This window comes from Ambystoma mexicanum, chromosome 2q (assembly GCF_040938575.1).
Source record: "Ambystoma mexicanum isolate Mex_15411 chromosome 2q, UKY_AmexF1_1, whole genome shotgun sequence".
In the NCBI taxonomy this organism is placed as follows: Eukaryota; Metazoa; Chordata; class Amphibia; order Caudata; family Ambystomatidae; genus Ambystoma; species Ambystoma mexicanum.
The window spans coordinates 254,711,750-254,737,679 of NC_090924.1; the positions used below are offsets into that span (position 1 = coordinate 254,711,750).

Here is a 25,930-nt window from a genome sequence, read left to right on the forward strand (position 1 = left end):
TGCTATCGCTGTGGATTGGAATATCCACACAGAGGACCGTACCCCGCCATCGGGCAACGGTGCATGAGATGCGGAATGGAGAACCACTTCCAAGTGATGTGCAGGGAACTACTACCGGAAGGGGGATCAACACGCCCACGACCTGCCCCTCGCGTGATGGACGCACATAAAGAACAGCACCACCAAGCGGACAGGAACATACCTCTCGCGCCATCATATCAACGCCCAAACACAGTGAGAGCTCTGGAGGGACTTCAGATTGAACCGGACAGGAAAGACCACAAACTATATGATGCCTATCAGGATGACTTCATGCGGGAACTAGAACGCGAAGACAACCGCAAAGCGGAAGCACCAGGCATCCGGGAGCGCGACAGGGAGCCATACCCCTACGCCCCACCACATTATCCACCAGGTGAAAATGAACAACCTCAATACTTGCAAGACGGCTACGACCGAGAGTATGTATGCCTTCTCAGTGTGGAGGAAGAGGACACTGCGGCTCCCAGAGTAACAATCCAAATGGGAAGAGCCCAAAACAGATTTATCGTTGACACAGGAGCGACGGTAAACGTCATGAATGAAGACATCTATCGTGAAATAGCTTCGACATACCCCATCCAAGAGTCTAAGACACACATCTTCCAATGGGGAGCAGCCCAACCCATGACATCTAAAGGGAAATTTCAATGCGATCTACGGCACAGAGACATCACAACAACCGCCACGATACATGTGATAAGAAGCCCAGCTATTGGCCGCTGCCTTCTCAGTTACAGGACAGCTAACGCACTTGCCCTGATTGACCTACATTATGACCAGTCGGAGGTCATTGAGGGACTACCATTACCATTCGAATCCGTCAGGGCAATGACAGACAGACCATTGGAAAAAAGGGAACTCAAGAACACTTTCCCCAAACTGTTCGAAGGAGTAGGAATGTTTAAAGGGCCATGCATCAAACTACACATAGACAAAAATGTCAGGCCAGTTCCACAGCATCCACGGAAAGTGGGTTTCCACCTCCAGGAGCAAGTATCAAAGGAAATACAACTTCTCCTCCGGAATGACATCATAGAGAAAGCGGAGGGGCCAACACCCTGGGTGTCACCAATAGTAATTGTCCCCAAGGACAATGGTCGCCTTCGTATATGCGTAGACATGCGCATCCCAAATACCGCCATCCAGAGAGAAAGGCATCCGGGACCAGGATTGGAGGACATGCTAATAAGGTTAAACCAGGCGAGATTTTTCTCAAAACTTGACCTCAACCAGGGCTACCATCAACTCGTCCTGGATCCAGAATCACGGCCCATAACCACATTTGCGACACATGACGGCCTGTTCCGATATAAAAGATTAAATTTCGGCATCTCATCGGCCGCGGAAATATTCCAAGAGACCATCAGGCGTCTCATAGCATCAGAGACGAATGCATTAAACTACAGTGATGACATCCTGATATTTGGGAAAGATCAAGACCAGCACGATAGGGCTCTCAGAAACATCTGCTCCATCCTACAAGATGCAGGGCTAACACTGAATGAGTGCAAGTGCGTCATTAACAGAACAAGTCTCAAATTTTTCGGACACACATTCTCAAACAACGGTATATCTGCAGACCCGGACAAAATAAAGGCCATCACTGAGCTTCGAGCGCCGACGAACACAGCAGAGTTACGCTCACTATTGGGAATGGCGGGATACTGTGCGCGATACCTTCCGAACTACGCCACAACGACTGACCCGCTCCGCAACCTCCTGAAGAAGAACCAACCGTTCATATGGGACGCACCCTGCCAGGAGGCATTCATAGCGATAAAAGAGGGACTTACCAACAACAAACAACTGGCATATTTTGATCCTAACTGGCACACCATCATCACAGTCGATGCGAGCCCGGTGGGGCTGGGAGCCATCCTAGCACAAACTGACTCTGCAGACAACGGCCACCATGCTATAGTTGCCTACGCCAGCCGAGCCCTGTCACACACGGAAAAAGCCTACTCTCAAGCAGAGAGAGAAAGCCTGGCCGCGGTATGGCCGTGTGAAAAGTACCATCACTTCATCATTGGCCAGAAATTTACCCTGGTGACAGACCACCAAGCCCTCTTATCTATCTTTGGGAACCCCAGGACGAAGATGCCAACCCGCATAGAGCGATGGGGGATAAGACTACAGGAATACGATTACACCATTATCCATAAACCAGGAGGAGACACAAACCCAGCGGACTATTTATCCAGACACCCCCTACAGGACAAAGATGACACTTTGGCACATGAGGCCACTGAATATGTCTTGTACCTATCGTCAAATGCCATGCCGCCCACCATCTCGACCACGACGTTCGAGGAAAGGAGCAAAGCCGACCCAACGATCAGGGCCGCTATCACACTCACCCGCTCCAACAAATGGAGAGAACGCCACTCAAGCAGAACTGAAGAAGGAGGTGTAGACCAGAAAGAATTGGACCGGCTAGCCAAAGTAAAAGATGAGCTTATAGCAACTGACCAAGGGCTGCTACTACGAGGAAAGAGGTTAGTAGCACCAAAAGACCTAAGAAAGACACTAGCAACGCTGGCACACGAAGGACACAGGGGAATCGACAACACAAAAAGGTTCCTCAGGAACTATGTCTGGTTCCCATATATGGACATGATAGTGGAGGACATGCTCAGACACTGCAGACCCTGCCAACTGGCAGCCCAAGGACCAAACCCAAACCCCCTCCAACTCACCACGCTCCCAACGAGACCCTGGCAAAAGGTCGCAATGGACTTTTATGGACCCGTAGAAGAGGGAGGGTATCTATTAGTAATAATAGATGAGTACTCAAGATTCCCGTTTGTTAAGCAAACACCCTCGACATCCTTCACTGACAATGCACCCATAGTGGATGAACTTTTCAGTGAATGGGGCATCCCCAATGTCATGAAGACTGACAACGGGTCCCCTTTCCAGGGACGGGAATTCGCAAACTTTGCAAAGCACCTAGGCTTCTCCCATCAAAAAATCACACCACTCTGGCCCCAAGCCAATGGGATGGTCGAATGGTTTATGGCCACAATCAAATTGACCCGACAAAAGGCAGTAGCGGAACAGACACCCCATCCGAAAGCCATCTGCAGCATGCTCCGAAGCTACCGGAACACTCAACATGACGCAACGGCAAAGCCACCCGCTGAACTCATGGTGAGATACCAACCCAGGACGCGTATCCCACGATGGGAGGACTACACACCGGAAGAAGACCTAGCCATCAGGGAACGCGACGCTGAGAAACGAAGGAAAGCCAAGCAATGGGCTGACACAAGGAGGAGAGCAAAGGAACAACAGCTGGAAGTTGGACAAACAGTACTGGTCCGACAAACACAGCGCAAGAAAACGGACACTCGATACCATCCAGAGCCAAGAATCATCACAGCCATCAAAGGGCCTATGGTCACGGCAACTGGAGAACTAGGGGACATTACCCGTAACTCCTCATTCTTCAAGAAGCTATATCTGGAAGAACCTGAACCACCAGAGATACCCGACGAGAGCCTCAATGAGGAAGAGGAAACGGAACCCCCAATAGAGTCAAGCGGCGAGAGCCGAGAATCACCAGGGAGACCCCCTAGGACAATAAAGAAACCGGTGAGGCTCATCGAACAGATGTAGCTGGACTGTCATGATAAGTACGGGGGAGGTGTTACACATGAATAAAAAGACACTGTCCCTTTAAGGGCAGCCAAGGAGAAAGAGCGGGAGGAAAGACGGAAAGGGAGGGGCTGGAGGGAGGGGACGGCCGTTGGAGTTTGGAGGTGAATAAAGTTGGTTCACCGTAGATTTGGCTCCGCGTCATTTGTAGGCCTGAGTGCGTGCGTATGAGCGGGGTCCAACAGACCCATGCTGGAGAACAACAGTTACAGGTAAGTAACTTGTTCCTTATCATTGGACAACAACAAGGCTAAAATAAAAACTGGTGAATCACTATCACCTATTTCACCTTCTCTTTTGTGTTCCTTCCTAGGGTTCAGCATCTGTCCTTCAGCGAAGATCTGATAATGAGGAATATGTTGAAGTTGGACGACTTGGACCATCAGACTATTTCGGTAATCTATTAATTTGCTATGTATTTGTTTAATTGTTTGTGTGCGCACTGTTATTGCCGTGCAGTCATGCTTTACACTTACGGCCACCTCACTCGACCAGTAAATTAAAATAAACTTGCATTCATTTTGAGCATATGGCGCCAGCACCATTTGCCGGTTGCTGTAAATAAAATCGGCACAAAAATGACAAGATGCACTTGCAGGGGAAAACTCTGAAGTATAGCAACCGGCACAGCAGCTTCCAAGCCGTAGGTTCCAGATCTGTTCTTTTTGTTTTAAGAAAATCACCACCCTTTGTTAATATTTTTTTTAAAAAGACAAGTCATAAATAGTTTTTTCTATTAACTTCTCAAAAATGTGACATTAGGGTTGACCCAGGAATATTTCTATAAAATGTGAGGATGTGCAAATTGCAGTGGTTAATTCACTCATGCAATTTACACAAAGCAGTAATGCATGTCAAGTTGAGACACCTGCAACTTCTGTTTTTAAAATAGGCATGTTTGGAAGGATATCCTAAGTAAAGATGACATGATGATGATGATCCTTTAATGGATAACATTCAGGGGTCGATTCATGGAAATAATGTGTGCCGAAAATTCCCGCACAGAGGTGCCAAAACGTGCGATTCGCAGTAAAAGTGCGAAAATCGCAGTGCAAGTGCGAAAATCGCAGGGAAACCAGCGCACATCGATTCATGGAAGTCCGTGCGCGAGAAAAACATTGGATGTGCGCTAAAAATGTGCGCCGTGCACGCCGGCGCACAGGTCATCCAACAGCGTGCACCACGGCCACTGCGAAATCGCATATAGCGCGGCGCACATCACAAAAGTAGGCGTAACACGGGGCGTAACACTCGGAATGGGGAACAACGCGTGAAAATATGGGCGTCACGGGGGGAAGTACAGGAGGCAAGTGCGTGGAACGCCCATACACTCGCCTACAACCCGTATTCATGGAATCGAATAGGGCAAACCAGCGCACGGTCAAAGACGTGCACAGGGGCAAACAAGTATGCCACAAGAAAGCAGGCGGTAGCGCCCCTGCGACTGAAAAAAATGTGCGCCAAAATGTGCGCTAACAAAAAGCACCCATATACAGCCATGATGAATGGGCCATACAGTGGCCCTCTAGGACAAATGGGGTGCAAAGGGGTACCGACAAACACGGACACCCGCTGTGTGAAAAATAGCATGTGCGCGTGTTCCTGGGTGCGCGGGAAGTTCCACACGCGATTGGCCTGGGTACGTGTACTTCGGGGTGCGCGGGAAGTTCCACACGCGATTAGCCTGGGTACGTGTACTACGGGGTGTGCGGGAAGTTCCACAGGCGATTGGCCTGGGCACGTTTACTTTGGGGTGCGCGGGAAGTTCCACACGCGATTGGCCTGGGTACTTGTACTTCGGGGTGCGCGGGAAGTTCCACACGCGATTGGCCTGGGTACGTGTACTTCGGGGTGCGCGGGAAGTTCCACACGCGATTGGCCTGGGTACGTGTATTTCGGTGGTGCCGGGGAATGCTACACGTGATTTGGCCATGTGGGTCCTCCCAGGTGTTCCCTCTACACCCTCCACGGCCCCTGCAGGCAGCCCACACCAGAGGGTACTACCCTGCACCCCTGCTCATGTCCCACAGGCAACCCATCCACCATGGCCATGCCCACCAGCCAACTCACATGTCACCTTGCACTACTGATCACCAACACATGTCTCCCATCACCCCCACCCCCCAGCAGTGCAGGGGCAGCCTCCACCAGGCCCCCACCCATGTCTCCCACCACCCCCACCCCCCAGCCACCAGGGGCAGCCTCCACCAGGCCCCCACACATGTCCCCTATCACCCCCACCCCCCAGCCACCAGGGGCAGCCTCCACCAGGCCACCACTCATGTCTCCCACCACCCCCACCCCCCAGCCACCAGGGGCAGCCTCCACCAGGCCCCCACCCATGTCTCCCACCACCCCCACCCCCCAGCCACCAGGGGCAGCCTCCACCAGGCCCCCACACATGTCCCCTATCACCCCCACCCCCCAGCCACCAGGGGCAGCCTCCACCAGGCCACCACTCATGTCTCCCACCACCCCCACCCCCCAGCCACCAGGGGCAGCCTCCACCAGGCCACCACTCATGTCTCCCACCACCCCCACCCCCCAGCCACCAGGGGCAGCCTCCACCAGGCCCTCACTCATGTCCCCTATCACCCCCACCCCCCAGCAGTGCAGGGGCAGCCTCCACCAGGCCCCCACCCATGTCTCCCACCACCCCACCCCCCAGCCACCAGGGGCAGCCTCCACCAGGCCCCCACTCATGTCTCCCACCACCCCCACCCCCCAGCCACCAGAGGCAGCCTCCACCAGGCCCCCACACATGTCCCCTATCACCCCCACCCCCCAGCCATCAGGGGCAGCCTCCACCAGGCCCCCACTCATGTCTCCCACCACCCCCACCCCCCAGCCACCAGGGGCAGCCTCCACCAGGCCCCCACTCATGTCCCCTATCACCCCCATCCCCCAGCAGTGCAGGGGCAGCCTCCACCAGGCCCCCACCCATGTCTCCCACCCCCCAGCCACCAGGGGCAGCCTCCACCAGGCCCTCACTCATGTCCCCTATCACCCCCACCCCCCAGCAGTGCAGGGGCAGCCTCCACCAGGCCCCCACCCATGTCTCCCACCACCCCCACCCCCCAGCCACCAGGGGCAGCCTCCACCAGGCCCCCACTCATGTCTCCCACCACCCCCACCCCCCAGCCACCAGAGGCAGCCTCCACCAGGCCCCCACACATGTCCCCTATCACCCCCACCCCCCAGCCATCAGGGGCAGCCTCCACCAGGCCCCCACTCATGTCTCCCACCACCCCCACCCCCCAGCCACCAGGGGCAGCCTCCACCAGGCCCCCACTCATGTCCCCTATCACCCCCATCCCCCAGCAGTGCAGGGGCAGCCTCCACCAGGCCCCCACCCATGTCTCCCACCCCCCAGCCACCAGGGGCAGCCTCCACCAGGCCCCCACCCATGTCCCCTATCACCCCCACCCCCCAGCAGTGCAGGGGCAGCCTCCACCAGGCCCCCACTCATGTCTCCATGCACCCCGACCCCCCAGCAGTGCAGGGGTAGCCTCCACCAGGCCCCCACTCATGTCTCCCACCACCCCCACCCCCCAGCCACCAGGTGCAGCCTCCACCAGGCCCCCACTCATGTCTCCCACCACCCCCCAGCAGTGCAGGGGCAGCCTCCACCAGGCCCCCACTCATGTCTCCCACCACCCCCACCCCCCAGCAGTGTAGGGGCAGCCTTCACCAGGCCCCCACTCATGTCTCCCACCACCCCCACCCCCCAGCCACCAGGGGCATCCTCCACCAGGCCCCCACACATGTCCCCTATCACCCCCACCCCCCAGCCACCAGGGGAAGCCTCCACCAGGCCCCCACTCATGTCCCCTATCACCCCCACCCCCCAGCCGTGCGATTTGCCTGGGTACGTGTACTTTGGGGTGCGCGGGAAGTTCCACACGCAATTGGCCTGGGTACGTGTACTTCGGGGTGTGCGGGAAGTTCCACACGCGAGTGGCCTGGGTACGTGTACTTCGTGGTGCTCGGGAAGTTCCACACGCGATTGGCCTGGGTACGTATACTTCGGGGTGCGCGGGAAGTTCCACACGAAATTGGCCTGGGTACGTGTACTTCGGGGTGCGTGGGAAGTTCCACACGCGATTGGCCTGGGTACGTGTACTTCGTGGTGAGTGGGAAGTTCCACACGCGATTGGCCTGGGTACGTGTACTTCGGGGTGCGCGGGAAGTTCCACACGCGATTGGCCTGGGTACGTGTACTTCAGGGTGCGCGGGAAGTTCCACACGCGATTGGCCTGGGTACGTGTACTACGGGGTGCGCAGGAAGTTCCACACGCGATTGGCCTGGGTACGTGTACATCGGGGTGCGCAGGAAGTTCCACACGCGATTGGCCTGGGTACGTGTATTTCGGGGTGCGCGTGAACTTCCACACGCGACTGGGCGTGTGAGAGTGGGGTCCGTGTATTCCAGGGGTGGGCGGGAATATTTACTCGCGACTGGGCCTGGGAGAGCGTGCTACGTCTATTCCTGGGGTGGGCGGGAAGATTCACACGTTCTCCTACGACGTGCCGAAAAATAAATGGTCCAATCCTGAAACACGTATGCCAGCATGAAGCAGGCGTACGTCGACCCGCGCAGCATAAAAGTGTGCGCAAACAACAAACAAGCTCAGACGCCAGGATGAATATACCGTTCTTAGCAGCAGTGGCCGTGGGTTACCAAAGGAGGAGGAGGAGGATAGTGAGGGCCAGAATTTTCACTCCCAGAACCAGCCTTTTTGGGATGCCTGATGACCAGGTGTATGGGCGGTACAGGTTTCCACCACACATAATACTGGACCTGGTCAGTGAGTGGGAGGATGACCTCACATCACCCACCCTGTGCTCCCAAGCACTCAGCCCCGTGGAGAAGGTCCTCAATGTACTGCACTTCTTGGCCACAGGATCATTTCAGCGGACAAGTGCCATAGTGGGAGGGGTGTCACAGGCCACGCAGTCACGCTGCCTACACCAGGTCTTGAACATCATCACTGCACTCCCATCAGTCCGTAGGCACATATACCTGCCCAGGACACCTGCAGAAAGGCAGGCTGCCACCCTCGATTTCTACGGTGTGGCACAATTCCCAAAAGTGCTAGGTGCCATTGACTGCACCCATGTGGCACTACGTCCCCCCAGGGCATCTGAGCACATCTATAGGAACCGCAAGCACTGACATTCCATCAACGTGCAGGTAGTATGTAATGCTAAGGGAATCATCACCTCAGTATATGCCAACTATCCAGGGTCCACCCACGACAGCTTCATTTACCGAATGTCTTCCCTAAACTGGGACCTAGAAGCTGGGCGGCATGGCGATACATGGCTGCTTGGTGAGTATGAATGCCACTGCACATGCATGCATGTCAGATGCAGAGTTATGTCACTACCCCACTAATGATACCCATCACCTCCTCACCAGGGGACAGTGCCTACCCTCTGAGCACCCACATGATGACGCCAATTCGGAACCCCATCACGCCTCCAGAGGTAAGATACAACACAGCCCATATTGCAACCCGGGGCATAGTGGAGCGCACATTCAGAGTGCTCAAGTCACGCTTTCGCTCCCTTGACCGTTCTGGCGGGCAGCTGTTATATGCGCCCCCAGTAGTGTGCAGGATCATAGTGGCAGCATGTGTCCTGCACAATGTTGCAACACGCCGGGGCCTGGCTGTGGACATGGTGGTGCCCCCACATCCCCAACCACATGCACGCCCGCTGCTCATGGGAGGGGAGAGGGCACAGGGTGAGGCAGCCCGTACGCAGCTGGTGGCTAATTACTTCACATAGAAATCACACCCCAGTGGAGTGCACACAGCCCTGGCACATACCATCTGATAAGCAATGATGACTCGACCTGACAATTAAGACGAACAAAGGGACAGTCAACTGTCAGAACCATAGCAGCCTGAGATTGTTCATGTGGAAGTGTCACAATGTGTGCATCCCTACCTACACAAACACCACCAATGCAGTGTCATCAAAAGACACTTCCATTCTGCAGAAATGAATACCCACTCGCAAAATACTACATGAAAACAGTGCCATGTCACCCAACCCCTCCCCGGCACGGCCACACAACACACCATGGCATGTCATGCAATGTGAGAGGAAACAAATTAATCCCCACAACATGCCCCAAGTGTCACCAGCTACAGTGTCCCTAATAGAAACATGTCCACACATGAAATGCTCACAGTAATGCAGGACCTACAACACACATTACCAAATACTTACCAAGAATACCAATCACCTACACAACCTCCAACCTACCTTAAATATGACATTACAGACTTAAAAATTAGCTAGCCTCACCACCTGATGATGACAGCCCTCCGAACACTTCCAACTATACAGTGTTAGTGCCACGCAAGAGTGTAGTGCACTGCTTACAACATGGACTCCAGTTCCAAGGTGGACCGCATTGTGAAGACATGAGGAATGGACCTGCAAATTAGGAGGATGAGATGGATGCAGAGGCACATATCAATACACCATGCAATGTACAATACAACAACAATATGCACTATGAATTTATACACAGTATTGACTACAGACTGCCCACACAGCTCATGGGAGTCCAATGTCACCATGTACGTCAATGCCACTTGGGCACACCCTTTGCAAGCCTTTGGAAACGGGAAGCAGGAGGGGTGTGTGTCACAAAAACCCAAGCATCTGAACCAAATTCATGACAAGCCTGCATATGCCCAGCCACAATGCAGCGTATGGCCACGGGAGCCACACAAGGCAACACACTGTCCCAAAAAAATAAAAAAATAAAAAAAATAAAAATAAATAATCAAAAATGGCCATTAATGGGCCCGGGGGGTGGGGGAGGCCACCCAGGAGGTCCGAGGACAGGGTGCACACCAAAACCCACCTGTGTGGATCTTGCGAAAAAAAAAACACCTCCATGGGCTCATGGCCTACACGGCTACCCTATTGTGGGAGTATCACTGCTGTCGCTCTCCTCACCCTCTGCAGCTGCATCAGGAGGTGGTGGCACTATGGGAGGCAGCCCACGCAAAGCCCTAGTCTGTTCCTCCATGGCTGCAAGCATGCGGGTGTGGTAGGTCTCGTTCTGGAGGATAAGTGTGCGGAGGTCCCCATGCAACAACTCACGGGATGCCCAGACCTCCGCCCTAGTTGCCTGCATCTCAGCTGAGAGCGTACGTGTGAGACACTCCAGCTGCTGTTCTGCCCTTCTGTTTGTTGAAGCCTCAAACTCAACAAGAAACGTCCTGAGGTGAAGGAGTTCCACCCTCATGGCTTCCCTGTGGCCCTGGGACTCTATGGAAATGGCTTCCTGCAGAGTCGCCAGTGCCGCCCGCCTGTCCCTGTCAGACGCCAACATGTCCTCCCTGTGTGACTGGCAGATGGAGTCGGTTGCCTGCTATAGTCGCTCCATCAGCCTTTCGGGGGGGACAATGGAAGTGGCCACCCTATCCATGGCCTGAGCCATCATCTCTGATGATGCTGCCTGTTGGGTTGCCATACCGTATATGGATTGCTCCCATGCGGTATTGCCAGGTGGCTGACGGCCACCACGTCGGCGGGCACCACACCTGTCTAGGGCAAGGTGAACTGCGCCTTGCTGTGCCGGCACTGCCTGAGGCTGCAGGACTGCATTCCCCCTCTGATCTGCTGGCCCAGGAACAGGATCAGATGTCGCGGAGTGTGACCCTGCATCCGTAACCACCAAAGGCGTACCTGCCAACACTTACATTCCCATTGAGGGTTCTAACCCTGGTGCAGGTGGGTCGGACAGAACAGAATCCCTCCCAGGAACACTCACCTCCGACGGCACGTAGGTCTCATCATCCGAATCGACACCTGAATACAGCTCGGGGGAGGTGCAGCCAGAGACACCCCTTGAGAGCACGACCTGCAGCAGTTGTGGGTTCTCACCCACCACCACACCACGTCCTTCACTGGTGGTCGGTCGGCCCTCAGACCCCTCCTGGGTCTGCACCATCTCCACAACCCCAGCAGTATCAAGTGCGTCATCCCCTGCAAAGACATAAAAGAAAACAAATGGAAACAGGCATTAGCACTATGGCACACAATTAGGGCTGAGACGCTACAGAAACAGTACTTGATTGACACATGTCCCACATGACTAAAACCCTCCCATGCATGCACCATCACTGAGTGTGAAGGGGAGGCAGATGGCACACATTGATGACACCAAGATGGAAGATGAACACATTTGCTGCATGCTGCCTAGGAGTGGCATCACACATTGGCCAGTGATTGGCAGGTCAAATACACATGCCATCACACAGATGGCATGTACCCTAGCCATGAAGTGAAGAGGGAGAGGAGGTCACCAATTGTTCATTCAGTCCAGTTTGCTCATGTAATTGATTTTTTCATTGAAATGGTTCAAATGTTTAACCTGCAGCTGCCAGTCCAAAATGGTTCTATAGCACAGGGACATGTCCAAACTAATCATGTCCACGAAACTGAGCCAGTCCACTGTACCATAGCCATGTCAGACATGTGACAATAGGACAGAGAAATCCCGAGTAAAAGTGGTGGCATGCAAACAATCTGCCTGAATAAACAGAGGTAAATAAGCAACAATGTTGTGGCAAGATGACACTCCAAGGGCAACTGGCGTGGTGTTGGGCTGGATGTCTAATGTTGGCAGAAGGGATGCTGCTATACCCAAATGCTGGTGCCAAGAATGTATAGGAAGAGGCACATGGGTGACCCAAACCACTCAGGCACACACACCCTCACCTGGCATCCAAACAGAAGCCTTCCCACACACACCATGCACATGGATGACACACACATGCATGTGCACTCACCGGACAATGCCTCGTAATCTGCTAGTTCTCCCACGCCTTGGATCTGTTCCTCCGTGACGTAGGTCCCAGCAACCTGCTCATGTGGAGTGAATTCTATGTTGTCTGCTGGAGACCCACCTCCAGTCACTAGAGTTGCGGCATGACTTGAGGCCAGCTTATTCTTTGCCCTGCGCTTCAGGTCATTCCAGCGCTTGTAGCATTCATTAGCTGTGCGCCTCACGATTCCAAGGGCACTTATGATGTCCGCAATGGTCTGCCAGTGTGCCTGACGTTGTGCAGGTGTGGTCTTGGATCCTGCAACAATCACCATTTCGCGGTCATGTGCGGACACATACTCTACAAGTGCATTCAGTTCGGCCTCATTGAAGCTGGGCTTCCTTGACGGGCCGGACTGCGTAGCCGTGTCTGGGGCATCAGCCTCTACTGGACGAGCACTCTTCCTCTTCCGCTTGGAAGGTGGTGGGGATCCTGAGTGTCCTACGCCGCTCTGAACACTAGGGGCAGGAGCGTGGGATTGCACACTCAGCATGGGAGTTGGTGCAGGCATTAGCTCAAGTGTGATGGTGTCAGGGGTAATGTCAGCATGATGGACTTGGACCGACACTGTCCTGGCTGGGTGTGTGAGAGGTGGGGTGGATGGAGCCTCAGCAGCCCCTGCAGCCTCCACAGCCTGCCTACGCGGGGCAGCAGATGACCTAGCTGCCCCTGATCCACGTGGCCTGATGACACCAACGTTCACTGGCGCACGTGGCCTAGACCTGCTGAACTGGAAGTCAGCCATGGAGTCACCCTGTGCCAGGTCTGGTTCCACAGTGGGCTGGTCCAACAAGGGCTGAGCATGGATGGTGTCAGCCACGTTAACCTCAACCAGGGGGGGGGCATGGGTGTCCCTGACTGCTCCTCCACACATGGGGGGCTAGGGGCACCCTGCAAGTCACGGCCACGTCCCCTACTGGATCCACCACGGCCACCACTTGGGGCTCGGCCACCTTTGCCACCCTTACTGCTTGTTCGCCTCCCAGCCATGGCACTGATGTTATTGTGCGTATGGGAGTCGATGTGAACTATTGTCCTGGGCAATTGGGGGTCAAAGGTGTTGGGTACCAGATGGTAATCCTACCCCAGTGCTCTAGCAAGGCTGTCTGTCACCCCTGGGGAAAGATGACGGGTCATGCAACGCACAGGCACCCCAAAAAAGGGAAGTAAGGTGCACGCAACCCCTCCTAGACCACGTGCGTGGAAAAATAAACCTGCACTACGCTGTGGCACCCAGAAACACAAGAATGAACGTATGCGTGTCACACGCAGCCTAGAATGACCTCTGAAGGGGTACGCGACACACGGGGCAAGCACAGATGTTAAAGACGTGCGCGACTCACCGTCTGCCAGGAACAAAAGCGTGAAAAATATGCACGTGTGCGCGTTGGCAACACCCCCGCCAAAAGAAGAATTGTACGCTGTCTGAGGAGACAGGACAACAGTAGAAGGGAACGCTGTTTGAGGAAACAGGCCCAGGAAAAAGAGGAAAAGAGAAAAAGCTGTCAGAGGTAACAGGGAGTACGAACTGGAAACGCTGTGAAGTAAATCGCGTGTGAACCGACAAGAAGTACAGATTTCACCCACTCGCTCTCCACGAAAAGCACGTACAAGGAAATGGCGTTCTACACGTACCTTTTATGCACACGTCACAGACGCGCATACGCGATGAGGCCATTTCCACCAATTACGCGCTTTGACACTCGGAAGTGTATCTCTTTTTTTTTTACACGCGCCATTCTCTACGGCCATGCGCGTGACATCACAGCTGCGCATGGTGGCCTTTGGGCCAATGAAATTGCATATGCGAGCACATGTGGTAAAACTGCACGTCCGAGTGTCATCGCGTGTAATCGGAGGGAAGTGAGCGTACACGCGATTGGCCTGGGTACGTGTATTTCTGGGGTGCGCAGGAAGTTTCACACGCGGTTGTTGGAAATCCACGTGTGCTCTGTGATGAAATCGCATATGCGTGCTGACGTGCATACGCGCTAAGGGCCTTTCCTCGATTTACACACATACGTGCAGGATTTTCACGTGCAAAATCACTCTGTATCAAGCTGGCCACGCGTAAGCACACGGAAGACCACACTCCTGCCCACAAGGCTGAATTACTGCCCCCCAGAGCCCCGAGCACGCTCCCACCTGCCATCTGCTGCTGCCTGACTGCTGCTGCCCACGTGCCCTGCCATTTGCTGCCTGCACATCAGCCAGGGGTGCTATTGCTGTGACCACCCCTGCTGGAACCGAAGATTCCCGACTGGGATTCCATCGCTCCACAGCCCAGCCCCAGGACCCAGTTGCCCACCCACTCCTGCCTCTGGGGTTGTCATGTCGGGCACTGCAACATCTGGCACATCTGGCACCACTGACAACCCCCGGCCAGAGAGGCAGAGGGGCACCAGCTTCAGTGCCAGGGAAGTTGGTGTCGTGGTGGAGCAAGTCCTGGGGCAGTATGATGCCCTCTTCGGAAGTGTGCGTGCCGACAAGGAAGGACCGACTCGGATCTGGACGGACATCGTGACTGCCATCAACGTGAAGGGGGTGGCAGTCCGCGACTTGCAACATGTCAAGAAGCGCTGGGAGGACTTCAGGTCCAGGACCCTGAACAAGGCCCGGAGCCTCTTGAAGGCAGCGGATGCTAAGGGGCGCCGGGGCAACTTGTTGGAAGATCAGATGAGGGTCCTGGAACGCATATCCCCAGCGCTCCACATCCAGGTCCTTGAGAGGCAGACCCGTCTGGAGTCGAGCGGTAAGTGTACATGCATCATGATTGTAAGATGTGCGTGTGGTGATGTCCCAGTAGTGTGCCGGTTGCACATCTGTTTGTATGGGGCCGGGTATGGGTGGGGGTGTACAGGACCGTGAGGCTAACACATGCGAAGGCTGTCATGTGTGAGACATGGATGGTGCTTGTGTGTGTAGGCTTGCATGCTAAATGCAGTTGCGTGGGCACACATGTTTGGATGAATGTGTATGTAAGTGGGCATGGTCGTGATGTCACACATGTATGTTGTTTTCAGCAGCATGTATCAGCACTGTGTACATTTGCATGTGTGTGTATTTGACAAGGGTGCAACAGTGATGCAACATGGATGCATGTGACAGCGGGATGTGGAAGCCTGATTAGCAGATGTGACATGGATGCCCATCGGAACACTGCGACAGTTGGTTGAGGTGTACACATACATGCAAGTGTGGTGGTGTGCGTGCATGTGTAGTGCACTCCCTGTGTTGCATGTGATGTCTGGCTCACCTTTGCCTGCTCATGCTGTTGTAAGTGTATGGGTGATGCTGGCAGTTGCGATGTGGCTGTGGTATGGCTCATGTGTGCAAGTTGAAATGACAAGTGTGTTGGGGATTGTGATGCCATGTCTGAGGTTTGCCAATGCCGCTCATGTGCAACTGTCATGTGTGTATGTGTCCATTGTACAGTGCCCTGATGCCTGTGTTTCATTTCTCCCTGTCTGCAGCGTCAACTGATGAAGAGGGTGGAGAAGGTGCTGTGGAGCACAACGGCGGGAATCGCACCGCCAGCCGGAGACGCAAGGCCCGGCTCCCCTCCCAGGTTGTGATCTCGTCGGGGAGTGAGGAGTCTGGTGCCGCGTCCCAGGCCGCAGCTGCCGGGGGGAGGTCCAAGAGGCGGAGGTCGGAGTTGGACTCCTCGGCAGCAGAAGGGGCAGCTGCGACCCCACAGGGCCCAACGGGGGAAGATGGCACAGATTCATCCAGGTTGGTGGGGGGTTTGGTTGAGGAGGAGGCCGTGCAAGCAACAGAGACGGGGTCTGGAGGTGGGGATTCCACTGGTGCTAGTGGTGCAGTGCAGGACCAGGGACAGGAGGCAGCACAGGTCGCCGCGGAGGTGCCTGTGTGCAATCCTGTGCCTGATCCTGTCACTGCATCATCTTGCACCAGCAGGGATGCCTACGTCCAGACCCGTTTTTAGGCAGGGGATGAGCTCACGACAACTGGCCTTCCTCTGCCTGCGGACGTGGCTATCCGGGTCCGGGTTGAGCCTGTCCTGACTGGTGTGGCGTTGCGTCAACGGGCCATGCGAGGTGACCTGCAGTCTTTTCATGAGGAGACTGCACGTCATCTCGAATGGCTCGTTGACCGCGTCGGCCTACTGGGACAGGTCACCCAGGCAGGATTCCTCCGTTTGATGGGGCTTGCTCAGACCCCCTCCTCAACTGAACCCCCTATGCGCCAGTCGTCCTCCGTGCCATCTTCCCACTCATCAGTCACCTGGGTGCCCTGTGGAGCTGCCTCAGACGGTGCGGCCAGGCTGGTGGAGGAGGCAAACCTGCCACAGTCGGGAGTCGGACGTCCAGCAGGGGTGGACACATCAACGACTGCACCCCAGCCAGCGGAGGATGTGCAGGCAGCAGGAGGCAGTGCACGGGCAGAGGCGCAGCAGCAACGTGGTGGGAGCCATGATGGCTCGGGGCCTTCGACATCGGAGGGGCAGGCATCGGCCAGAGGGCAGGAGGACCCACTACCGGAAGTGTCTTCCGTGTGGCAGCGGTTGGGCCACGCCATAGATGCAGAGCGGCAGCGGGCGGAAGAGGCACGGCTCACGATGGTCAGGGCGTTGAAATCCATGCGGAGGGCCCTGAGGCGTGCCGAGTGCCTCGAGGTAATCCGCAGGGAGTTTGGGGGGAACATGTGGACGGCCCTGCGGACCCTCGGGGCCATGGAGGAGGAGCGCCTCTGGGACATTGAGCAGGAGTTCGATGATGCCCTGGCCCGGAACATCCCGAAGTGAGCCGTCGGACTAGCCCGCTGCCCTTGTAAATAGTTCTGTAGTTAGTGTTAGGTTTCTTTGGTTTAGCATTTTTTTGGAACCTTTTGGACAATGGCCCACATTTTTGTATATAGTTTATTTTTTTAGGTAGTGTTATTAGATAGGTTTCATTTCTTCGGTTGGGATCATGGACCCTGGATTGTTTATCTGTATATAGTTGACTTTTGGATTTTCATTTTTTTATGATTTCCCCATGGAGCAATGGTTTTCGATTTTAATTTTCCATTGGATTAACTTTTGTGGACTGTGACTTTGGACACCTTTCGTTTGCATTATGATTTGTGGTTTTGCATTATTTCACGTAACTGCTGGTTTATTTTTAAAAAATTTCAATTATTGTTTCTTTATTTTTCATTCAATTTATGTTGCGTTTAATACATATTTCTTCTTCAAACTTCAATGTGTAGTATCATCTCATTGGTTTCATGCATATCATGATGTGGGTTTTGACATTCACTGACACCCATTGGGTGTATGTGAGGGACATGTGTTCATTTGAAAACTTGCAATTGTGGTTCTATCAGGTTTTTGCCATTTCTAAGTGAGTGGATGCAATACTCGGGTGGGTGTTTGGCATTTGGAGGCTGACCATAAGGGCCAGGGATCTAGATTGTGGTGGCTTGGTGGAGGCTGCCCCTGCACTGCTGGGGGGTGGGGGTGATGGGAGACATGAGTGGGGGCCTGGTGGAGGCTGCCCCTGCACTGCTGGGGGTGATAGGGGACATGAGTGGGGGCCTAGTGGAGGCTGCCCCTGGTGGCTGGGGGGTGGGGGTGGTGGGAGACATGAGTGGGGGCCTGGTGGAGGCTGCCCCTGCACTGCTGGGGGGTGGGGGTGATAGGGGACATGAGTGAGGGCCTGGTGGAGGCTGCCCCTGCACTGCTGGGGAGTGGGGGTGATGGGAGACATGAGTGGGGGCCTGGTGGAGGCTGCCCCTGCACTGCTGGGGTTTGGGGGTGCAGGGAGACATGAGTGGGGGCCTGGTGGAGGCTGCCCCTGGTGGCTGGGGGGTGGCAGTGGTGGGAGACATGAGTGGGGGCTTGGTGGAGGCTGCCCCTGCACTGCTGGGAGGTGGGGGTGATAGGGGACATGAGTGGGGGCCTGTTGGAGGCTGCCCCTGCACTGCTGGGGGGTGGGGGTGCAGGGAGACATGACTGGGGGCCTGGTGGAGGCTGCCCCTGCACTGCTGGGGGGGTGGGGGTGGTTGGAGACATGAGTGGGGGCCTGGTGGAGGCTGCCCCTGCACTGCTGGGGGGTGGGGGTGATAGGGGACATGAGTGGGGCCTGGTGGAGGCTGCCCCTGGTGGCTGGGGGTGGGGGTGGTGGGAGACATGAGTGGGGGCCTGGTGGAGGCTGCCCCTGCACTGCTGGGGGGTGGGGGTGGTGGGAGACATGAGTTGGACATGAGTGGGGGCCTGGTGGAGGCTGCCCCTGGTGGCTGGGGGTGGGGGTGGTGGGAGACATGAGTGGGGGCCTGGTGGAGGCTTCCCCTGCACTGCAGGGGGGTGGGGGTGGTGGGGAGACATGAGTGGGGGCCTGGTGGAGGCTGCCCCTGCACTGCTGGGGGTGGGGGTGGTGGGAGACATGAGTGGGGGCCTGGTGGAGGCTGCCCCTGGTGGCTGGGGGGTGGGGGTGGTGGGAGACATGAGTGGGGGCCTGGTGGAGGCTGCCCCTGCACTGCTGGGGGTTGGGGGTGCAGGGAGACATGGGTGAGGGCCTGGTGGAGGCTGCCCCTGCACTGCTGGGGGGTGGGGTGATAGGGGACATGAGTGGAGGCCTGGTGGAGGCTGCCCCTTCACTGCTGGGGGGTGGGGGTGATAGGGGGCATGAGTGGGGGCCTGGTGGAGGCTGCCCCTGGTGGCTGGGGGGTGGGGGTGATAGGGGACATGAGTGGGAGCCTGGTGGAGGCTGCCCCTGGTGGCTGGGGGGTGGGGGTGGTGGGAGACATGAGTGGGGGCCTGGTGGAGGCTGCCCCTGCACTGCTGGGGGGTGGGGGTGATAGGGGACATGAGTGGGGGCCTGGTGGAGGCTGCCCCTGCACTGCTGGGGGGTGGGGGTGATAGGGGACATGAGTGGGGGCCTGGTGGAGGCTACCCCTGCACTGCTGGGGGGTGGGGGTGATGGGAGACATGAGTGGGGGCCTGGTGGAGGCTGCCCCTGCACTGCTGGGGGGTGGGGGTGATGGGAGACATGAGTGGGGGGCTGGTGGAGGCTGCCCCTGCACTGCTGGGGGGTGGGGGTGATAGGGGACATGAGTGGGGGCCTGGTGGACGCTGCCCCTGGTGGCTGGGGGTGGGGGTGGTGGGAGACATGGGTGGGGGCCTGGTGGAGGCTGCCCCTGGTGGCTGGGGGTGCAGGGGGAAATGCATTGGTGGGCAGTAGTGCAAGGTGACATGTGGGTTGGCTGCGGGGCATGGCCATGGTGGATGGGGTGCCTGCAGGACATGTGCAGGGTAGGCCCCTGTGGTGTGGGCCACCTGCAGGGGCCGTGGAGGGTGTAGAGGGAACACCTGGGAGGACCCACACGTGCAATTCACGTGTGGTGCTCCCCGGGCACCCCTGTAATACACGTACCCTGATGGAATCGCGTGTGATTCTTCCTGCACACCCCTGAAATACACGTACCCTGCTGCTTTTGCATGTGATACTTCCCGCGCACCCCTGGAATACACGTACCCTGATGGAATCGCGTGTGATACTTCCTGCGCACCCCTGAAATACACGTACCCTGCTGATTTTGTGTGTGATACTTCCCGCGCACCCCTGAAATGCACGTACCCTGCTGCTTTTGCGTGTGATACTTCCCGTGCACCCCTGGAATACAGGTACCCTGCTGTTTTTGCGTGTGATACTTCCCGCGCACCCCTGGAATACACGTACCCTGATGGAATCGCGTGTGATACTTCCCGCGCACCCCTGGGATACACGTACCCTGCTGCTTTTGCGTGTGATACTTCCCGCGCACCCCTGAAATACAAGTACCCTGATGGTATCGTGTGTGATACTTCCCGCGCACCCCTGGGATACACGTACCCTGCTGCTTTTGCGTGTGATACTTCCCGCACACCCCTGGGATACACGTACCCTGCTGCTTTTGCGTGTGATACTTCCCGTGCACCCCTGGAATACACGTACCCTGCTGCTTTTTCGTGTGATACTTCCCGTGCACCCCTGAAATACACGTACCCTGATGGAATCGCGTGTGATACTTCCCGCGCACCCCTGGGATACACGTACCCTGCTGCTTTTGCATGTGATACTTCCCGCGCACCCCTGAAATACAAGTACCCTGCTGCTTTTGTGTGTGATACTTCCCGTGCACCCCTTGAATACACGTACCCTGCTGTTTTTGCGTGTGATACTTCCCACGCACCCCTGGAATACACGTACCCTGATGGAATCGCGTGTGATACTTCCCGCGCACCCCTGGGATACACGTACCCTGCTGCTTTTGCATGTGATACTTCCCGCGCACCCCTGAAATACACGTACCCTGATGGAATCGCGTGTAATACTTCCCGCGCACCCCTGGGATACACGTACCCTGCTGCTTTTGCATGTGATACTTCCCGCGCACCCCTGAAATACACGTACCCTGCTGCTTTTGTGTGTGATACTTCCCGTGCACCCCTTGAATACACGTACCCTGCTGTTTTTGCGTGTGATACTTCCCACGCACCCCTGGAATACAATACCCTGATGGAATCGCGTGTGATACTTCCCGCGCACCCCTGGGATACACGTACCCTGCTGCTTTTGCGTGTGATACTTCCCGCGCACCCCTGAAATACACGTACCCTGCTGCTTTTGCGTGTGTTACTTCCCACGCACCCCTGATGTACACGTACCCAGGACAATCGTGTGTGGAACTTCCCACGAACCACTGAAATACACGTTCCCCACCTGGCGTTTGCTGTTTGCCAGCCCTGTGAACTGGTCCAGGGTTAGCGCAGCCCTTTGCGATTATTTGGGGATTTTGAAGGCTTTTCCTTGCGCAAGGGCGTTCTTGGGGGCGTAACTGGCGCTGCTGGAGGGTCGCTGCGCCACAGCTGGTTTTGATGCGAAAATCCATGAATACGCTGTGCGCGGAAATTGATTTTAGCGCACGCGGCTGGCGCAGACATTCGCACGGACACGCTGTGCGCCAGCCGCGTGCGACACTTTTGTGCGAAATTCCATGAATTACCCTGTCAATCTCTCTATACTGGAAATAGAGCGTCTGTGAGATGGGACTGGGAGGGGAGAATACCAATCCTTTTATTGTTGAGCGGGGGTTACATCAGGGGTATGTACTGGCCCCTCTTTTACTTTGTTTATATATAGATGCTATTATTGAGGAACACAGTCTTGACACCCCGAAATTAGGAGCAGATAAATTCCCAGCACTTTTTTACGCAGACAATGCGGTTTTAGTATCCACTACCCCCATGGGCCTGAGACATAACTTGCAGATATGTATCAGGAAGTGCAAGGAACTTTTTGGGTGCTTCATTTGGAAAAAACCGAAAGTAATGGTTTGTGACCAAAACCGCTCTAAGAAAATCAAGTTAAGGGTCTCAGTTGATGGTTGTATTTTAGAGCAGGTACATCATTATGATTATCTAGGGATAAGGTTTGCAGAGGAACTGACATGGTTGGCTCAACTCGTAAAAGCGGATTCAACTCTAGTAAAATACAGTGGTAGAACCCGTAGCTTTTATAATAACCACAGCAGAGGTGCAGTCTCCCCTGCACTTAAACACCATAGGGCCCAAGCCTGGCCTGCGACCTCGTATGGAGCTGAATTATGGGGTCACTGTGTTCTTGCACATTCTTGATAATTATTTTCTGCTGGCTTTGCTTATGCAACCAAAAGCTGCTCCCATCGCGAGTTTGTGGTGGGAATGTAATCTTAATCCCATTGCCGTTCCAGAACTTGCAAAGTATAGAGATGCCTTGGCAGGCTTATTAACATTTCCGACGTCGGCTCTCCACCATGGTTTAGGTTTAGGTTTATTTGTAACAGGCTGGGGGATATAGGCTTGTCCGCACTTTGGTCTAAAACCACAGGGCTGCCAACGAGTTCCTGGGAATTGGTTAAAATTATGTGTAAGGCTGCATCTACTGGGAATATGAAAAGGGCATGAAGAATGCTGTCTACGGGAGTGGTGCACTTGCAAGTAAAGCAGGTGGAGGGCTTTGAGCCTTACTTAGACTGTGTGATGCCTGCCTATGCACGTTCCCTATACCTTCAATTGCACACTAATACCCTGAGGGTGGCAGTTTTTACAGTACACTGGGCAGATTCTACTAATACGCAATGCAACGTCTGTGGGAACCCAGAGGAATCAATCTGCATTTTTAATTTTTTTGTCATGTTTATTTGAGCTTGAGAAAATGTTATTGGTTGCCACTGTTTTGGCTGAGGGGTATAAGGCAGCTTAATGCTGCATTATCGTAGCAAGGCTACTATAGATTTGAATGCAGTACATTCTATTTCTAAATACTTGCATAGGGCCGGGATAAGAAGGTCCAAGTTTGTGAACTGTGGATGAAATGTTTTTCTGCGCCGTGCAATATATTTGTATTCATCACTGTTAGGTAATGGTTTTTATCTATGTACCAAGTCATGTGGTTTTTAACAAATGTTCAACTTTTATTGTGATGTATTGTTGCTTTTATGGTTTTACGCCGAATAAAGCTATGTTTGAACACATTAAAATTCAATGAAATGTATTATAAAATGTCTATACTACATGTAACTTCATAATATACAGAATCATTCCTTGTTAATACACCTTTCAAATTCTTTCCAAATATAATAGGCGGTGGCCACAACTATCAGCGACTGCCTGCAAAAATCTGTGCCCAAAACAGATCCAATTGAATATTGTCCATATCAGTCACAAAATTACTGTATCCATTGACTTAGTGATCCTGTAACATGACACATTGGGCCTCATTACGAGGTTGGCGGTAACCCGCTGGTGCCACCAGCGGGTTACTGCCTACCCTGTAACACTGAATCTAGCACCTGACTTTCTCAGTGCCACCGGGACATTACAAGACCCGACGGAGCAGGACGTCAGGTGCTGGATTTTGTAAGTCCCCAATCCCATGGAGTCCCACAGGATGGGGACTCGGAAGCATCGGCACCGTTGCTGACGGTGCCGGTGCTTCCATGGAAACTCTGCCTGCTGGGGCTGCTGCACCCGGCATGGTCAGCCCTGTCAGGTGCTGCAACCCCGGCAGGCAGACTGGTAGTGTGGCAGTCCGGAAACAAGGGTGCCGGTGAGCTTACTGTAACCCTTGTTTCCGGACCACCACACTTGTAATGAGGCATTGTGTTAAGACATGTCGTGATCCTTCAATCTCCTTACAGCACAGACAACATTTTGTCATGTTGTAAGGGATCTTATTCCAAACCCCAGTATTTTCGTACGTTTTCAAAAGATTGATCCATAGTCTCATAATGAAAATACGAAGATGTCTGTCATTCGATGTAATAACGTAACTAAACTGTTCAGGGGAAAAAAGAATGACTGCCTGACATATTCGTGATATTTTCTCTTTTGACCGAAGTATGAAATAAGTTAAATTCTTTCCCACTCCCTAGCTTTCCACTTGATTTCTTTTAAAAGCAGGCTCCAGTAAAAGGAGTAATTATTTTAATGCCAATACTTGAATGAAAGGCATTCATCTCCCCAACTAAGACCTTCATTGCACTAGAACTATTCTCTCCCAGGTTAGCAAAAAGACCCAAAAGAGTGGGAGAGTTACCCATTTCAGTGAGCATTTTTATATAGAAAGAACTACAAGCTATTTTCCATAAGGTTAATAGAGACAATCCCTAACTTGCACCAAATTGCTTCAACCGATGTAAAATTGGGGAGCCCCAAACAAGCACACCAAAGCTTTCCTTCTAGCAGACTGACCCATTTAAGTTGTTTTTCCAAAAAAGGGTTCCAATCCATAGAAAATAGCAGGCATTATGCTAGATTTATAAACTTTTAACATCCCTTCAACATCTCTTCAAACGAATACCTGCTCTTGGCAGTTATAAAAGCTTTTACCAGCCGAAATGTACAAGTAATTTTGGGAATAATAGATCACATGTATCTATACATGGACCCACTGGGAGCCCTCCTAACCACACACAACATCCACATCCACCAATACGCCGACAACACACAGCTATACAGCCATACCTGAAGATCAACTCTATGAAGGACACCAATAGGCTCAAAACCTGCCTCTCGCTGATCCAGTCTTGGATGTCCAGTGCATGCTTGAAGCTCAACCCCTCCAAGACCGAATTCCTACTCCTCACCAACAACACCAAAATACCAGACATAAAGACCTGAACTCTGAGGGCTTCACACCCAAGCTCACTCCTGTGCCAAGTCCCTAGGATTCCACATCGACAAACACCTCTCCTTCAAGATACACATAGCTAAGAAAAGTCAGACAGCTTGGTGTCAGCTCACCCTCCTGCGGAAAGTCAAGCCCTTGCTCCCTCCAAACAGCTATATACCCACTGTTCAAGCACTGGTACTATTCCACCTGGATGGGGCAGTGCACTCATCGAAGGCCTCCCGTTGTCCTCCTTGTGCCCCTGAGAAGTGTTGTAGATGCGGCTGCATGCCTCATCAAGGGTCTTTGCAGATACGACCACATCACCCTGGCCCTCATCAACCTTCACTGGCTCGCACTGCACGCACAAATCGCTTTCAAGTCTTGCTGTACCATCTATAAGGCAGTCACCTCAAGTCACCCAGCTACCTCACAGAGAAACTCGGTCTCTCCAGCAGACAGCTCACCACCAGAAGCTAGGACGCGTGCAGATTTCGAAATCCGCCGCTGCAAAAAGGAAAGGACCAGAAAACAAGCCTTCTCTGCCTATGCCCAAGACTATGGAAGCTCCTCCCGTCAGCATCAGACTCGCCCCCAAGCTCCCACAATTCAGAAGAAAAAACAAGACCCATCTCTTCAAGGAATCTCTTCTTCTCAACACCTAGGCCATCACGTCGCCCCCTCGGGCCACCTGACTCGCTAGACGCTACCCGTCCCTCTCCTCCACACCACCCGTTACAGCTGTACCCCTCCTCTGTGCCCCTCTGTATCCTACCTTCCCCACCCACCCACCCCCCGCTGTATATCTGTTCTGTTGTTACCTCTGGAAATAGCTCTGTTAAGCATCTGTACTGTTGTATACCTCTGTAAAGCACTCAGGCAGTTTTTTAACAGCCGTAGCCTGAAAACCGCTTGGCAGATTTCCACCAAATAAGAAACAATTTGGGCATAAAGCATTGACTTAATTTCCATGACTAGTTTAGGGTAAGTTCATCCAGTAGTTTAAAAAATATTCGACAGAGACATGGGGGTTCCCCCCTGTTCCTTAAAACCCTTGTATATAGCAGCCTTGGTGCTTTCCAGAAGAGAGGCTGAGAGGCTTTTCAGAAATGAAAAGCAACATTTATTGTCCTCGTTTTGAGTGATTCCAGCGATATTACCGGGAGAAGCTGCAAATGAAAGAAATCAAAACGCTATTTGGAGGAGGACAAAGGATGCCATCAAACTTTGGAATTA

The 25,930-nt window shown here is 54.0% G+C and overlaps 1 protein-coding gene across 2 annotated transcripts in view; it reads left to right on the plus strand.

The window, feature by feature from the left end:
* Positions 1–25,930, plus strand: part of PRKAR1B (protein kinase cAMP-dependent type I regulatory subunit beta) — a 2,827,796-nt gene that overhangs the window by 2,628,855 nt on the left and 173,011 nt on the right. For both annotated transcript variants that reach the window (XM_069647235.1, XM_069647236.1), the window contains one exon: positions 4,016–4,097. In XM_069647235.1, the coding sequence (XP_069503336.1) occupies positions 4,016–4,097 (82 nt within the window). The remainder of the gene's footprint in view (positions 1–4,015; positions 4,098–25,930) is intronic.